The following is a 17,615-nucleotide window of genomic DNA, read 5'->3' as shown; positions in this document are numbered from 1 at the left end:
GCGGGTGGGGGGGGGGGGAGGGGTGAGTACACAACAAAGGTTTTTTCCCCATTCAGCAGGGGGGGATAAATGAGAAAAAATCCCCAGTTAGACTCACCGGTAAAAGGAGTTTGTGAGAATCTTCCAGGACAGCAAGCCTACTTCCCAGGTTGCTGGAAGATGATTGGGGGAAAACAAGTGTATGGCCAGCTTTATTTAACCCTATGGCATGTACTTTAAAAAAAAACCACAAACAAATCAATGATGTTGCGCAAACGAAGTGAACTACCAATATCTATCTCTCTCTCCATCCACACACACACACACACACACACACACACACACTATGATCGCCTGCCCAATATTGAGTAGGTCCTCCTTTTGCCGCCAAAACAGCCCTGACCCGTCGAGGCATGGCCTAACTCCACTAGACCTCTGAAAGTGTGCAGTGGTATCTGGCACCAACCCATCAGTTGCAGATCCTTTTGCAAGCCCTGTAAGTTGCAAGGTGGGGCATCCATGTATTGGACTTGTTTTTCCAGCACAGTTTCCATGAAGAAGTATACTTGGTCAGCAACAATGTTTAGGTAGGTGGTATGTATCAAAGTAACATCCACATAAATGGCAGGACCCAAGGTTTCCCAGCAGAACATTGCCCAAAGCATCACATTGCCTCCACCAGCTTGCCTTTTTTCCATAGTGCATCCTAGTGCCATCTCTTCCCCTGGTAACACACACACACAAAATGTGATTCATCAGACCAGTCCACCTTCTCCCATTACTCTGTGGTCCAGTTCTGATCTTCCGTGCCCACAGCAGTGGTGGACAGGGATCAGCAAGGGCACCTCGACTGGTCTGCGGCTACACAACAAGCTCCAATGCACTGTATCAAAACCAGCATTAACTTTATCAGCAATTTAAACTACAGTAGCTCTGCTATTGGATCAGACTGCATCGGCCAGCCTTCACTCCCAAGTGCATGAATTAGCCTGGCACCACTGTAGCCCGGGAACATACCACAAAGCAACTCCAAAAGCTGCAGTTTTGGAGTTGCTTAGCCATCACAATTTGGCCCTTGTCAAATCCTTTTGCTTGCCCATTTTTTCTGCTTCCAATACACCAACTTCAGGGACAAAATGTAAACTTGATGCCTCATATATACCACTCACTGCCATGTGCCATTATGAGAATCAATGTTATTCACTTCACCTGTCGGGGTCATTATGTTATGGCTGATAGATGTAAATATAAAACACACATGCATACACAAACATTTCTTACATGAGATTCTGTAACATATCAGTTGTGCTTCTGCATGCAGCTTCTTCTCAAGTGATTATCTATTATGCAAGTTTCCTCTTGTTTTGGAAAGTATGGGAGTAAGTATGGGAATTCCTTTGTCAGGAATTGATTTTTCCAGAATAAAAGACCACCACCATGCTTTTAAGCAATGGGGTGGGACTGGTGCAGAATGTCTGAATGAAACACAGAATGAGATATAGGATGTGTTCCTCTTAAGCATTAGATTACACACAAATAGGCATTAAGGATCCATGAATCCATGATCCTGCCGCCTTCACCTTCGTAACATCTCCAAAATACGCCCCTTCCTCACCAATGACACCGCAAAACTACTCATACACTCACTTGTTATCTCTCGTCTTGACTATTGTAACTCCCTCCTCATTGGCCTTCCACTACACAGGATATCCCCCCTTCAGTCTATCATGAATGCAGCTGCCAGACTCATCCACTTGACCAACCGCTCAGTGTCTGCAACCCCCCTCTGCCAATCCCTGCACTGGCTTCCACTCGCCCAGAGGATAAAATTCAAAATATTAACAGTCACTTATAAAGCCATCCACAACTCTGCCCCCGGATATATCTCTCACCTTGTCTCAAAATATCACCCTAACCGTCCGCTCCGCTCTTCCCTAGACCTCCTGCTTTCCAGCTCCCTAGTCAACTCCTCCCATACTTGCCTCCAGGACTTCTCTAGAGTATCTCCCATCCTCTGGAACTCTTTACCCCAACCTGTCCGTCTATCTCCCACCCTGGCTGTCTTTAGGCGTTCCCTGAAGACTCTTCTCTTCAGGGAAGCCTATCCCACCTCAACCTAACCAGTGAACCATCACATTCTCAAACAATTCATCCCCACACAGCTACCTCCTCATGTATAATTTCCCCCTCCTCTTTCAGATTGTAAGCCCTCAGGGGCAGGGCCCTCCTTACCATCCTGTCTTGAATTGTATTGTAATGTCTTCCTTACATTGTAAAGCGCTGCACAAACTGTTGGCGCTATATAAATACTATGTAATAATAATAATAATAATAATAATGAAGGTCAGACATAACTATAGGATTCATCCACCAAACCACAAAAAACTGCATTGATCACTGCATAAGCAACCATGTTTATGCAGGCAGTAGACATCCCCAGGGCCTGGCTTAAATCAACCAGAATTCAAACTGGGGAATCGACACATCGATCTGAGAAAGTTCATGCAAGGCACAACACATATTGCATTCAACCGCTGCTTCTGCTAAAATTCATAGAAGTTGTGCTACCTTCACTTATTGTTTACAGGTACTGTAAGAAAATGACACGAAATATGATTTTTTTATGTCATATTCCTTTTCTCGAAGCATAGGATGGGAAAAGTTCAATAATAGATGATTGTTGCCGTTGTTGCATAAAGTTCATAATGTGTTTAATTTAAAAGTTGCAAATGATTACAGGATATGGTATATCTTACAGAATGAGTCTATAAGATGCTTGATGATTACAAAATATAGTATATCTTACAGCAGAAATCTATAAGATGCTTAGGAAACGTGGCTAGGTAGTAAGTAAAAATAGTCCTAACAGGTGTCTGTCTATTCAATGTGAGTGTGGGGGTGTGGGCGTGTCTTTGTGATGCTGTGCGTGTGTGTGTGGATCTGTAGGGAATGAGTGTGAGTGTGTGTGTGTGAATGTGTGGATGAGTGTCCCTTGAAGGATCATCCCTCATCCTTTTATCCATGCTTTTACTTTTAAGGTAAACATCACATAGGTTATTTAAAAGTCTTTCTGATTAGCATAAGGGAGTGCCATACTCTTAGTAGCTGAGTCATGTGTTCTCCTTCTATCCCATTTTGGGCATCATAGTCTATGTCCTGAGTAATGTGGTTTATTCTTCAAACTCATTTTAAAGGCCAAGTCTTCTTTGGGCATTCCCAACAACTGTTTCAACTATACTTAGGTCTGCCTGTCAGGCTTACTTATTGATTACCAATTGTAAACTCAAAATCAGCAGTACAGTAAAAAACTGAATCTCCAAACTTGGATAGATTAAAATATAGAAAATCAATCATCATTTAAGGTTCACACATACATATTTCAATATCTGCTTTTAACAGGTACCTTAACCATTTACCTTAATTTTTTCACTTTCTTTCTTGACGCGCTTACAGTTCTCAATGATGTACACTGTGCTCTTATTAACCTCATTGTCAGCTCGGTGTCTTAACCAGTCTTCGTAGCCCTGTCAGAAAAGTAAATATCTATTACTGTACATTAATCATCTTGAGTCATCTGAGTCATCTTGACGGCCCAATTAAGTCCAATGATCTGAAGTATCTGCACAATGTTTGCATATATTTCACAGGAACAATCCTTTTCACATCTATGAGCATGCAGTAATGCATTTGATTGTACATTTCAGATGTGTTTATACAGGTTGTAACATAGGTTTATTAATATCAATAAGATTTTTTTTCTTGGGCTTTATACTGGTATAGCTGAGTTAAAGAGGAAAACAAAAAAAACACGTACAGTAAAATACACAATATTCCAGTTATGTCAACAAACAAGTTTAATCTATTAAAGTGACACAAAATGCAACAGGCATGATTTTTTACGGTTTTGCTGCTCCAATGCAGTAGGTGGAAAAAATGTCACTGCAGTGACTGTTCGGGTATTGCTGGTTGGCACAATACAATAGCCAGTAGATGAGATTTCTCCAGCCGCACTACTAAACATTTCTATTATTCAGTCTGCTGGGGAATCTAAGTGTATGGACAGCTTCACTCCCTAGCCCTAGTCACCAAAACTGCAAAGAAGGGGAAATCTGTCCAAAAGGGACACATTTTTTTTTTTTGTAGATTGAAGAAAGGGTAAGCCTCTCAAGTGCATATTGTCATCGGCTCATTCACTTTGGCAAACTATAGTACCTTCGTCCTAGCATGGGCACTAGGAGTTTCACAGGAATATTTCACCTAAGAAAAATCTTCATCATTGCAGTCAGCAAAAAAACACTGCTGGACAATTTAGTGTAGAATAAGAAGCTGTCAGTCTTGAAACAAGTAGATCACTTTAAAAAGGAGAATTCCAGCTAAGCGGCTAAAAATGTAGGTGATGTACTCACCGATACTGAATAATACCGATACAGGAAGTCCCATTAAGGAAGCCGGGTCGGTGTGTAATAACTCAACACCCGGTTTCCCGATTAGCTGGGAAGCCATCTCCATGTTTCCTCATCACCAGGTGACGAGGGAGCATGGAGAGGGCTTTCTGGCCAATCAGGAAGCTGGGGGGCAGGTAATGTCTCGCCGCCTGGCTTTCTGATTGGCCAGCTTTCCGGTCAATCAGAAAGCCAGGCGATGAGTCATAATAGCCAGCCGGCTTCCTGGCCAATCGGGAAGCCGGGCAGCGCGTAATGACTCGCGGCCCGGGTTCCTGATACCGGGTGTTACGGTATTGGGAGCATTTGGGCGACTACGAGTACTTGCCCAAATACTCAGTATCGGAGGATCCCTAGCTAAAATATTTATTTAGTGAACTGTTCCACCTCCTACAATGCAATTCTGTTCATGTCACTCTTTTAATACAACCTCCTGAGGGTGACACCACTGCTCAGAGCTGCCAGCTCTGCAGATTTTGTTTTTGCAGGAACACTACTAAGCAACAACTATTCCAAAGCCCAGTACCTGAAACATGTCGTCTAAAACAAGTTAGGTTGTTATTGTTCTTTGTGCACTTCATCAATTCAGATTGGCTACTACAAGCAATCAAAATCTAAAATAAAGTTACCATGGGCAAAATACTATTTTGAAACACATTTATCAACACTGGAGCAGACAAAATCGGGAGCAGCTGTGCATGGCAACCAATCAGCTTCTCTGTTTTAAGATTTGAAAATAAAAAAAAGAGAGAAGCTGATTGGTTGCCATGTACAGCTGCTCCAGTTTTGATACATTTCCTTCAACATGTTATGCTGTTAAAACAGCCACACAAGAAAAGGCCTTCCAGCAACTGCAGCAAAAGAGACCCAATGATTGTACAGGCTGCTTATTCGAAATCCAGTTCTTTCAAAATGCTTCAAAACAACCAAGATGAAACAAGCAGCACTGAGGTCTGCATCTGAGCTCATTACCTGTTTGATAGCTGTTACTGTGATAACAAAAAAAAGGGGAAGGCCACTTGTTACTGGGCTTGTTGGTGTATCAACAATTGCCTAAGAAGAAAAGCACAGAACAGTCTTTGTTACAGAGATTACACAAGCAAAACAACACTGAACAAAGACACCACAGCAAGCTCTAAACTTCAGAGAAAAAACTTCAGAGAAAAAAAAAATGATATGCACATTGTACAACATCATAAAATGTTACTCCCATATACTCGTACTCGCCCAAGTGCTCCCAATGCCTATCCTGAACCTTCCAGTATCAGCGTGTAATGACTTGCCGCCCAGCTTCCTTCTTGCTCGTCACCAGGGAGCATGAAGCCGGCTTCCCGGCCAATCAGGAAGCCAGGCAGGGTGTAATGACTTGCCACCCAGCTTCACCATTGGTCGGGAAGCTGGCCAATCAGGAAGCCAGGCGGCGAGTCATGACCCCCCCCGGCTTTTTGAATGGCCAGAAAGCCGGCTCCATGCTTTGTCACGGAGACGGCTTCCAACTAATCGGGAAGCCAGGCAATGAGTTATTAGGCTCCGCCTGGCTTACTTTTTGGGACTTCCAGTATTGGTATTTGGTATAGGCGAGTAGCAGAAAAAAAAATATCGTTACTCGATACCGAAAAACCAGTATGAGTGCATCCCTAGTTTAAACTTTCGTGTGTTTACAACTTTTCAAGCAAAAGGAACTAAAAGAGTTATTCTTTATTACCCTCTGTGTATATACTGGAGTGACCACAGTTTCCAATTACAAAAGGTGGTAAAATATTTGTATTATTTTGACAACACGTGTTAGGAAAATAGTAACAGAATATTTCAATATGCAATAATTATGAGACATCAACACAGTAACACCCTTATTGCATGTGTGTAAACCGTATGAGTTTAGGTAGAAGCTGGTGATGTTTCCAAGAAATGTTAATTCTCTCTCTGGCAGATCTCCATACTTTATTTGCTAGGTCTACACATCTGACACCATTTATTGATGGGGGAGTTTCACTCACACATTCTGGGATTTTTAATTTACTGTAATGGAGGAAGCAAGTGGAGAAGTTGGATCAAAAAGGTGCGTGCGGACACTTTGCACCCTCCCAAGGTGGTCAGGATTCACCACCAGAGCACTAGAAAGATATTAGAAGATGTGGTGAAGCAGGCTTCTCAGCCAATCAGCATCTAGCCGGCCAAAAAGCATGAAACTGGTTTCCCGGCTAACCAGGAAGCCGGGCCACGGGTAATGACCCACCTTCCAGCTTCCTGGTTGGCCAGGAAGCCAGCTCCATGTTGATTGGCCGGGAAGCCGGCCTCCCGGCCAATCAGCATTGAGCCGGCCAAACAGCATGAGCCCGTCATCCTGGGCAATCAAGGAGGCGGGCAATGACGAATGACCGGTGTCAGTGCATTCCTATTCGCTACTATTAAGTTCCACATTAAAGCCAGCACCATGAACAGTTTACAAATTAAGGAGTACAAGCCCATATTTCATATGCAAGCAAAAGAGGCTTTTTCCTCTTGTCCATTTATGTGTCATTATTTTTCAGCCAACATCAAAAAAAGCCGACCTCTACACCACTAAGCCTGGAAATAAAACAAAAGTAAACCGTAAAATTTAAAAAATGCGATCGGGCAGGCTCTTTATTGCAGAACAAACTACTACTCTCCTGCAATAAAACAAACGTATCTGCTTGTTCGCAATGTTCTTCAGAATGCACACTGAGCATACGCGGGAGTTAAAACATTCAGGCAAGAAGAGATGGGTTTACTTTGCTTAATGTATCTAAAGCCAAAACCTTTTCTTGTTATGGATAAGCTACTTAACATGGAAGTTAACAGAACACTCTATATCAGAGCAACATGACATAAATGTTGCATGTCATCTTTTTTTAGTATACAAACACAGCAAGCATACCTGTGCATATATTTTTCTGATAGATATTAGTATCGCTGGCACATAATTTAACTTTATATTAGATATAGCTGTTTATTACTAACCTTCTATCCACCATATCAATGAGCCAACCTGGTGGCTACTTATGTTTCTCTAGGCAGCCCAGGCAATGAGATCCCCCACCGCTAAAATTCCAGGCTCTAATATCTTCCTAATGTCATAGAAAGAGTCTTAATATTCCTGCATCAATTGCTGTAGTATAAAATCCAAAAGCTAAAAGTAAGGCCACTTCAATATACCCACATTTGTTGACCAGAAACAGATTTTAAACATTTTAACTGCTGAGGTGCCCCTAGAAACTTAAACTGACACTAAACTCAGGAATTAAATCTTAAAAATGCATTCAAGTACCTTAACTATTAACAAAAATGTATTTTATTTGTGTATCACTCAGCTGTAGATCCTCAAATCATCTTTGAATTGATGCTGACACTGTCCTTCCTTCTGGAGGGTGGCTATGTTTGTTTCCCATGGTCCAAGCTCACTCCTGTGATGGACTACAATCTCATGGTTAGGTTACTAATTTTTGTTGAGACTATAGTCCATCACGGGAGCAAGCTTGGACCATGAGGAACAAACATTGCCACCCTCCAGAAGGAAGGACAGTGTCAGCACCAATTCAGATATGATTTGAGGATCTACAGCCGAGTGATACACAAATATGATACATTTTTGTTAATAGTTAAGGTACTTGCATTTTAAGATTTAATTCCTGAGTTTACTGTCACTTGAAACAGCCGGAGAGTGATTTGATCCAGTCACATCTGTTCAAAATGCAATGGTCTCTTTAACTGTGCATCTCCTAATCCCGCTGTCCATATACCCACCTGAGGATCTAAATGAGGACACTTACCTGAACTAAGAAGATTATAAGAAAATAAAAGTTCGCAATTCTTCTGAACTGTTCAAACAGGTTTTTTGGAATGAAGTTCCACACAGTGTACTGCAAGAGAAAAGAAGGAAAGACTTAACAACTTTCTAAATGACGTAAGGAGGAACTTTGGCCTCTCATTAAAACAAAAAATATGCAGCACATTAAAGTGCATTCTTACTTGTCCTGCAAACTCCCACAAATACATACCGAGTCTGCCAACTGAAGTCCACCTTATGTAGCTCCCTGTGACAGTTTGGCAACAATGCAGCACAGCTTCTGAATTCAGAACAGAGCTGCCACTTTCTTGTAGGCTGTGCCTGCTTGTACAATGCAATGAAAAAATATTGCAGGAGGCATGGTTATTTATTCATAAACCTGTGGCTGATCAATCAGCAGCGGGCCCCAGGCCTGCCCACTGTTTTCTGGATTAATAGCACTATAGGGCTGCAACCAACGACTATTTTCATAATCGATTAGTTGGCCGAATATTTTCTCAATTAATCGGATTAAAAAAGAAAAACCCAGCTTTTATTTAATATAAAATACACAAACGGAGTGATGCAAACATAAACGTTTACTTCAGAATAAAACCGCATGCACAATTTTTTTACAATCTAATCGGAAAGCAGGGCATTGCGGAGAAGTGAGTGTCTGCCAAGAGTTGAGTTGGGGTCGGCAGGGGAGTTGTGGATGCAAAGCGACTGAGCAGCAGAGTAGTGGCGGCCTAGCGGAGGTTGGCTGAGCAGAGTTGCAGGGGCCGGGGACAGCTGAGCAAAGTTGTGGCGGTCGGGCGAGGGGAATGAATGGCTGAGCAGAGCTGCGCAAGGGGGATGAGCTTAATCATCTATCAATAATGAGAATCGTTGTCAAAATCGATTATCAATTTGATCGGTTAGTTGTTAGCCCTATAGCAATGCCACTGTTGCTGCTGTAATCCTCCTACTGTGAGCTGCAGTGTCTGGGAGGGGGCGTGTGTAAGACAAAAATAGAGGATTTGGCTCAATCCGGGAGGGTAAAGGAAATTTAAATTTACTATAGTGTAACATAGTAACTGGAATCCGGTCTTGATTACACGGTCCGACAGGATCCTTTTGTTAATTTTTCATTAACTTTCATAAAACAGGCTAGATTATATTTTTTAAATTTACTAGATTGTCACATAGTAACTGGATTCCAGTCTTGTTTACACTGTCAGGCAGGAGCATTTAATTATTCTATTAATTAACATTCATAAAACATGTAGACCAAATCTACCTACCAACTGGGGACTAAAGTTCATTTTTTACAAAGGTACAGTATGTAGATTGTGCTGCTGTTCTTCATGGTACAGAGCTCTGTCTAAAGAGTTTCATAATAAAACAAGAATAATCTCCATGAGGCATTCTTAAAAACCAGGCCCACACTCCAGATGATAGACAGATCTAGTTGTTGAAGAGGCTCTTTCTGACCCGGGGCAGACATTTCCTGGGTTTGTTTCTGAAAACTATTGAAATAGAACATCACAATAACAGCCTAGTCAACTAGCACTTCTAGAAGGAAGTCAACAATTGCGGTTCCCCATATCTGACTCTTAACAGGTTTACTTTAAATCTGAGAATTTGATCATGGCTTTTGTATTTTTGAAACAGCAAATATGAATGTTTTCCCACAGAAGAACTGCCATGTACAACGACCGTCTGTTTTCATCTCTAACTCTCTCCAATGACAGCCGAAAAACTGATGGACTATTAAGACTGCTTTAATGCTGCAGAGGACTTCACTGACAACATAATACATTATTTTGCCAGCAATCAATGTAAGCACAGCACTTAGTAACACCACATGTTGAAATGGATGGACATAGCATGCAAATTGTTTTTTTTTTTATACTTTTAATGTCAGAAATGCACTGATAAAATTAGAACAGTTTTCCAAGCACAAAGCTTTCAAAGAACACTTGTATAGAGCATTCTCGAAGAACCTAAAGCAAAACTATAGTGCGTTATCAGAGTACACATTTTCAATGACTAAAGCTAAACCCAAGGCAATCAGCAACTACATAGTTTACTTACAGGTTTACTTATCAAGACTTTTGTAATTCTATCTGGCTACCTCGACCACATAGCACAGCCAGGTCCCGGACACAACAGTAAATGCTGAGGTGTAGTATACGCATAAAACATGCAATTGGAATTTTTCAATCAAATCACTTTGTTTTTCAAGAAAGACCTTTTTTGACATCCATTGATGTTATCACTGGGTCAGTCTGCTGCTCTTTGCTCCGAGTCTGATGGGAAGAGCCATCAGGGCCTTGTAAACATCAAAGCTTTCTACCTTGGACCTTTTTCAAAATACTTATATAAAAAAAACACATCCCCGGGATTTCTTAAGATATGCCTGCTGCTTCCTCATGGCCACTGGGCGCTGCAGACTTCTGCTGTGTGCTAATTGGTTGACTCTGGTTAAGCTTCAAGGGGTTATATTGTGGAGATGCAAGTTTGCAGGAAACTGAATTAATTTCAACACCGGAGAATGCTTACTATATAGGGGGTGGAGGGTGGGGTAAGGCTGGAGGGCAGCTTTTAGCAGTATATTAGTCCAAAATAGAATTAGTCCATGCGTGCGATCTTAATGGTAATACACAATGTGCCCCTAGAAAGCACAGAATAATGATATTGCACAGTACAAAGCCATGAAATAATATTAACATTTTCCCATGACATAATGAAGGCCTTGTAATGAAATCTCACCGATATAACATGTAATACTGACATACAACTTGTGGCATTAATCAGTATATTTACTACGGCAATAAATAAAAGCATGCTCACTAGTAGGATTTATTTTTAAAAACAACTGCTATTTAGGATTACTCATGGGCCTATTTATAAAAGCAACGAGAACTCTAGAAACTTCCTGGCACATCTAGCTGGTATATTTAAATCTGGCTTGCCAACACTGCACATGGAGGATATAAATGTAGAACTGAATGAAACTTCTGTGGATCAAGACAGTAAGAAGATCTGCTGCAGTCTTTTCAAGATATCATTGGTAATCTTTGGATTGGCAAATTGAAGCGATAACGTCCTTGTGGCCATAATAAAGTTTATCGCCTTATTTAGCAGAGTCCTTAAAACAAAACCAAATATAGGGAGGTAGGTAAATAATCTTAGGAGTAAATGAGAACTGTGAATGTGCTTTGTAAATCAAGGAAATGATTCCTCCACGAATGCATGCTGACTTTCAGATCTGAACCTTTACAAAAACTGGTGTCAAAAAACAAAACAAAAACACTCTTCAGTTTTAGAATAAAAACAAATCACATAGCCTAATAGAAATGTATTTACTAGGGATGCACCGATATCGTTTTTTCGGTATGGAGTGCCGATATTTTTTTTCCCCTACTTGCCGATACCGGAAGTCCCATTAAGGAAGCCAGGCAGCATGTAGTGACTCACCACCTGGCTTCCTGATTAGCAGGGAAGCCGTCTCCATGCTTTTTCATCACTAGATGATGAGAAAGCATGGAGCCGGCTTTCTGGCCAGAGGAAGCCGGGAGCCGTGTAACGATGCGACGCCTGGCTTTCCGATTGGCCGGGAAGCCGGCTCCATGCTCCCTCGTCACGAGGCACACGGCTGCCTGATTGGCCAGCTTCCCGACGAATCAGGAAACCGGGCAGCGGACACACACACATATTTACAAGCAGTTATTTTACATGAACTAGGCTTGATATTTAATTTATACCATTCTACCAAGAGATAGACATTTACACTGAATTGTAAATAAACAAACCAATCTCTATAATCCGGTAAATTAAATCTGCATGGGTGTTTAGAAATATATATCATCCCACTTACCCTTTCATGGACATAATAGATTAAAAGCTGTGCGGAGAACTGTCTGATTTTTGCCTCTTGTACTTTTCTGATCACCTTCTAGTAGCAATATGTGGTTGTGCTCGAGTGATAAACAATAATTTGCTCTACATATGGTAAATTATGTAGGTATCCATTCTACAGTCTAATGAGCCTTTGTCTACCAGCATCTGGTTGTGATAGCTAGGAAGCATGACATGAAATTCGCTATTAAGGTAAATGCAATGTTCTTTACATCAGAACTACATGATATTATCCTTGGGGAAATCCCTGCAGGGAGCCGTGAGTGACTGTCACAGCTCTCTGCAGGGATAGATCGAAAAGAGAGCGAGCGACGCTATGTGTTCGCTCACTTCCCGATCTATTGAGCCGACCTGTGACAGTTTAATTGTCACAGGTCGGCTAGAACTATGAGGCCGAGTGATTTTCACTCGCCTCATAGTTCTCCTTTAACAGCCCCAAAGAACATAAATGCACTTTGTGTACACCTAATGCGTTTGCAGACCTAGATATTAACTTTAAAAAAGTAGCGATGACATACTTTACATAGCCTGTACAAAGAGAAGAGCTGTGGGAGGGACCCAGAAGGCTGCCTGCAGGAAACCTGAGGGGGCAGATACAAGACCAATCTATCTGCCATGGAGAGAGGTAGGGCTGCAACCAACTAATCAATGAGAATAGTTGTCTCATTATCGATTAGTTGGTTAGATCCCCTAGCTCTCGCCTCCATGTTGGGAAGAGGGCACAGCAAGCAGTGGAGGGGTGCAATAGCCAGCCTGCTATTGCAATTTGAAATAGCCAATAGCAGGCTGGCTATTACACCAGCCCACTACCAGCTGTATTTACATTCAGCTGCTGTCTGTAGAATCTTACCACTGGCAGCTGTCATTCCCTGGCTGAAGCTATTCAAGCGCCATGTGCTAGTGCACACATTGATTTAAATAAGGTAACATCCGTGCGGCATTCGCTTAAAAAAAAAAAAAAAGAAGGAACGAGTACCTTTTTTTGCACCGCACGGCTCTGCCTGGTGCGACTGGGGTGCCATTACAAAATAATGGCACCCACAGCACGATTGGTTCACACCGTGGCGACTCCTGACCTCGCGGAAAACACACGGATTGCTGCGCAGTCAGGAGTCGCCTAGGTGTGAACCTAGCCTCAAGAGGCATCGACACAAATGCAGTTTAGAAGTATAAGATGATGCAGAGGAAAAGCTGTGAGTGTTCATTTCAAATTACTACCTGAACAAATATTTAGGACAACCATAAAATGTTTGAAGTAAAACAGAGAAGAAAATATTTTACTAGGTATCACATGGCCTCACAGAAGCTAAAGTTTAAAAAAAAAAAATCACATTGGCCTCCTAGCTTTTAAAAGTTAGTTTATAAGAATGTGTATACAGATGGGAAGTTAGCTTCATGGCGTCATATTTCACGGTCATCTCTTCTGCTACATGAACACATAAATTTCATCGAAGACGACATTGCACAACATTACCTTCCAGTGAAACGCAAGTGTCTGGATCAGGTTGTAAACAATCCCAGTGATCAACAGCTTACAGGAACTCTTGCTCCGTGTGTTAACCATATCTATTCATCTTCTAAATAACAAATGACTATGCTCGGCTGAATAAAGTGCTAGCAGCAGAGTAACTGTTACACCTCTAGCTCAGAAAAGTTTAACACAAAATGATTAAAGGATGCATTCACTACACATGCAGAGACTGATAAAAAGTGGAGGAATAGAATGAGGCAAAAGCAGATCTGTTCCCAGTGTCGGTGCTAGACTATTTTGCACCCTAAGCAAGACCAGCTACTTGCACCCCCTAGCCTCCCTCCTGTGGCACAACCCCCAACCCCTTAAAACACCCCCCCCCCCCGCGTGGCTCCATTCACCTGCTGGCTAGCTGCCACAGGAGGATGTCTGTCGGGAGCCGGAAGCAATAGCCAGACTGCTATTGGCTAGTTTAATTTGAAATAGCCAATAGCAGACTGGCTATTGCACCCGCCCACTGAACAGTGGAGCGCACCTGAGAGAGAAAAGCAGTCTGCTATTGGCTTTTGAAATTTGAAAGACAGGGGGGGGTGAGTGGTCAAGGCTGCGCCCTAGGCAGCAGTGCAACCTAGGCGTTCCAACCTAGTCTGTTCCTCACACATCATGTTCTTCTGTGCCAAGTAAAATAAACAAAGGGATTGCCATGAACGACATTTAGTTTGCGCCTATTTCCATAGATCGGACCAGTTTATCCAATCTATTTAAAAGGCAAAGTCCAGCTTTTGCAGAGAAATAATAATTGCACACACATTAATAAAAGAAAACAAAAACTCTGCAACAGTGATTGTTCCCAAAAACTCTCACCTATGTACAAATGGGAGCTTTCCTTTTTAGACCAACAATGGTGTGCAGCTATCAAAGCTAATATATTGTACTCAAAATGTATTGATTGATGGCCAAATAGGTAACATACTTCATATATTCTGGTACTGTAGAAATATCCAAAGTTTTAGGCTTTCCATTTTTACGTTTATGTCAGACTTTACAGGTATTCTGAACAAAACTTTCCCCTCAATTAGCCCTTTTGAGCACTGACATTGACAACTATCCTCTAGTACAGGGGTCAGCATCCCGCGGCTCCGGAGCCGCATGTGGCTCTTTCATCCCTCTGCTGCGGCTCCCTGTCCAGAGGCAGAACTACCGCCGGGGCCTAGGGGCCTGATATTGGGGGGGCCCAGTGAAGTCCAGTGTTGGGCACCCCATCGGTGGAATATGCGGGAGTGCAGGGTCCCGCACGGCCGACGGGCTTCTCAGCAAGGGGGCGGGTCCTGTGACTCACCTCCTCTCCCGGCCCCTAGTAACAGGCAGCGGGAAAGAAGGTGTGTGTCACATGCCCCGCCCACTGCAGTGCACACCATTTGGCTGCGAGGCTTGGCAGGTGAGTCCCAATGAGGAGTGGGGAAACAGCTGTTCGGTCCTGAAATGTCACTTCTATCCGACTGAGTACGGTGGAATGTGAGATCGCACTCGGAGTCGGAGAGAAGTGACATTTCAGGACCGAACACCTGTTCCAGGGCAGATCAGTTCTCCTGCACCTACGATTTGCGATGCCGATCAGCCCTGGAACAGCTGAGAAAGCGTTGGATTGCTTGACCTATTGACGGTCACACATTTCCCCGCCAAAGAACTGGGCGCTATTACATTGAAATGAGTCACCAGTCACACATTGTAACGTAGCCACAAACTTTGATAGAACACTGCCATCAGGGCGGTATGGCCGGTACCCAGGTGAGGGTTCCAGGCAGCCGGGGAGGGCCTCTTACACAAGTATCAGCCATACCAGGGGCGGCATGGCAGAGGTGACAGGGGAGGGGTGGAGGAGGCCAGGCACCAGCAGTAGCAGGTAAGAGTTGGGAGGAGGTACAGGGAAAGGGACCCCGGCGACCAGTCCACCTGAGGCCCTGCAGACCCCACCACAGAGAGTCTCAGATGGGCTGCACAGGATCTATGGTGTGCTCTGCAGGATAACTCTCAGGTGGGGTCTCCAGTGCGTTACTAAGCCCAGAGTCCAGTGCGTTACTAAGCCCAGAGTCCAGTGCGTTACTAAGCCCACATATACCTATTTACATGCTATACATAGCATAAAAAAATACATATATGCAGTGTTATCTTCATTTTATATGTCAAAAGGGTTTTGTGGCTCCCGGTGTTTTCTTTTCTGTGGGAAACAAGTCCAAATGGCTCTTTGAGTGTTTAAGGTTGCTGACCCCTGCTCTAGTATATAGGTGCCCAATTACTCATATACTACTAGCTGCTAGAAAACTAATAGCTAACTATGGGAAACTGGACTTTGCTCCTTCAATGTAGGATTTTCTTCAACAAGTGTCCTTACATTGTTTTTACGAAAGATTGATTGCATATAGACTCCAGCCTCAGAAAGCTTTCAATTTCTATTGGGATTCATGGCTGAACTATGGCTGTAACTTAAAGATTATCAGATGATAACTACATGAATCTTGTTTTTTTTCCCTTACTTCTCTTGTCCATCTCTCTCCTCTATACAGTCTTTTGTTCTGTTCCTTTGTCCTTTTTTCCCCTTTTTTCCTTTCTTCCTTTACTACTCACTTTCCTCTGCCTAATAGTACCTTTTAATTTATGGGCCAATATTATCCTGTAGTTCACTGTGGATAAGGTAATGCAGTTTACTATGAATATGTAAAGGATGCTGACTTTTCTTACTGTCACTCAGTTTGAATCCTTTCTGATTATATTGAATGCTATATCTGTGTTTTATAAATACTGAGATTATGTTTCTGATTTCGATATTCCGAGCGATTACACAGATTTAATTCAAGATCATTTGCTTCATATACCTTACACACGTCTATACTGTACTGGTTTACTGTTCTGTTATAATATTTAAAATCAATAAACATTTATTGCTTAAAAAAAATAATGAATAAACATGCATGTATTATTTTTTTTTGCATTTGAGTCTGCAATGCATTGCCATTGCAATCAGTGGATTGCTAGACCAATGTTATGTCTCCTGCAGGCTCTTCTTCCCAGTCAAAGCTTAGGTAAGGACTTTTAGCTAAGAGAAGATGACTATTGTTTTTTTGTGCCCGATCACTTGTACAGTGTGAAGAGTGTGCAAAACCCCCTCCTCCCCTGATGCTGGCTATCCTACGCTCTGCTGTCCCTCGTGTGGGCATGGAAACAGCATGGCGGATGTCTGCAGGTGGACAGGAGGGAGAGCTTCACTCTGGCTACGGAAACCAGAAGCGACAAGGTTTTCAGCACTTCCAGTTTTAGCTTGTGTTATTTCTCTGGCAGCTTCAGTAGGGTCGATAGAAGACATTAGAGGTCTAACAGACGCCCTTATGTCTCCATAAATAGGACCTGTCACTTGTTAGCCCCATATGTGATAGCAATATCACACCACAAAGAGTGCGTTCCAGAGCATTTGGCCACTGCATGCAGGGGCGGAAGGGGACACGGCGGTGCAATGAAGTCAATGGCGTGGACATTAGTGCCTGCGTTCCGGTCCAGTGCAATCTGTAAAAAATAGTGCATGTGTGCCACGCGTTCGGGTGCGGGCAATCGCACTGTGGGCAGTGGGCATGGCTGCGGTGCCATTGACTTCAATGAACCCCCACGCTCCCTCCCGCCCCCGAACACAGGGAGCCGGCCGGGTTGCGTTCCAGAGGCCGAATGCTGTGGAACGCACTCTTTGTGGTGTGAACTTGGCCCTTAAAAAATTAAGTGACATATAAAATAATAAAAAAATAGTTTAAAGCCCTCCACCCCAATATACATACACATTCAAATGCAAAAAAGCGTCAGGTGCGCCTGCTTGTGAAAATGACAATTGTGCCACACATTATGCATTGCCACAAACAGAGCAAGAGCTATAATTCTAGGGCCATCACTCAATGTCAATTCTAAATTGATGAGCAGTAAAGGCTTTTAAAGCATCACCCATGGGCAATGAGTTACTACTGTATTTTTTTTTTTTTTTTTTTGCCATTTC

General features: G+C 42.7%; 1 protein-coding gene across 2 annotated transcripts in view; it reads right to left on the bottom strand.

Moving 5' to 3' along the window:
* The window catches only part of ATP11C (ATPase phospholipid transporting 11C), a 134,500-nt gene that overhangs the window by 70,374 nt on the left and 46,511 nt on the right, over window positions 1–17,615 (bottom strand). For both annotated transcript variants that reach the window (XM_018564154.1, XM_018564153.1), the window contains exons 3-5: window positions 8,213–8,302; window positions 5,394–5,474; window positions 3,396–3,503 (exon numbers count right to left, since the gene is read on the bottom strand). In XM_018564154.1, coding sequence (XP_018419656.1) covers window positions 3,396–3,503; window positions 5,394–5,474; window positions 8,213–8,302 — 279 coding nt within the window. The remainder of the gene's footprint in view (window positions 1–3,395; window positions 3,504–5,393; window positions 5,475–8,212; window positions 8,303–17,615) is intronic.

Source organism: Nanorana parkeri, unplaced genomic scaffold (genome assembly GCF_000935625.1).
Source record: "Nanorana parkeri isolate BGI_ZX_2015 unplaced genomic scaffold, ASM93562v1 scaffold730, whole genome shotgun sequence".
Classification (NCBI taxonomy): domain Eukaryota; kingdom Metazoa; phylum Chordata; class Amphibia; order Anura; family Dicroglossidae; genus Nanorana; species Nanorana parkeri.
This window is presented reverse-complemented; position numbering and strand designations above follow the sequence as displayed.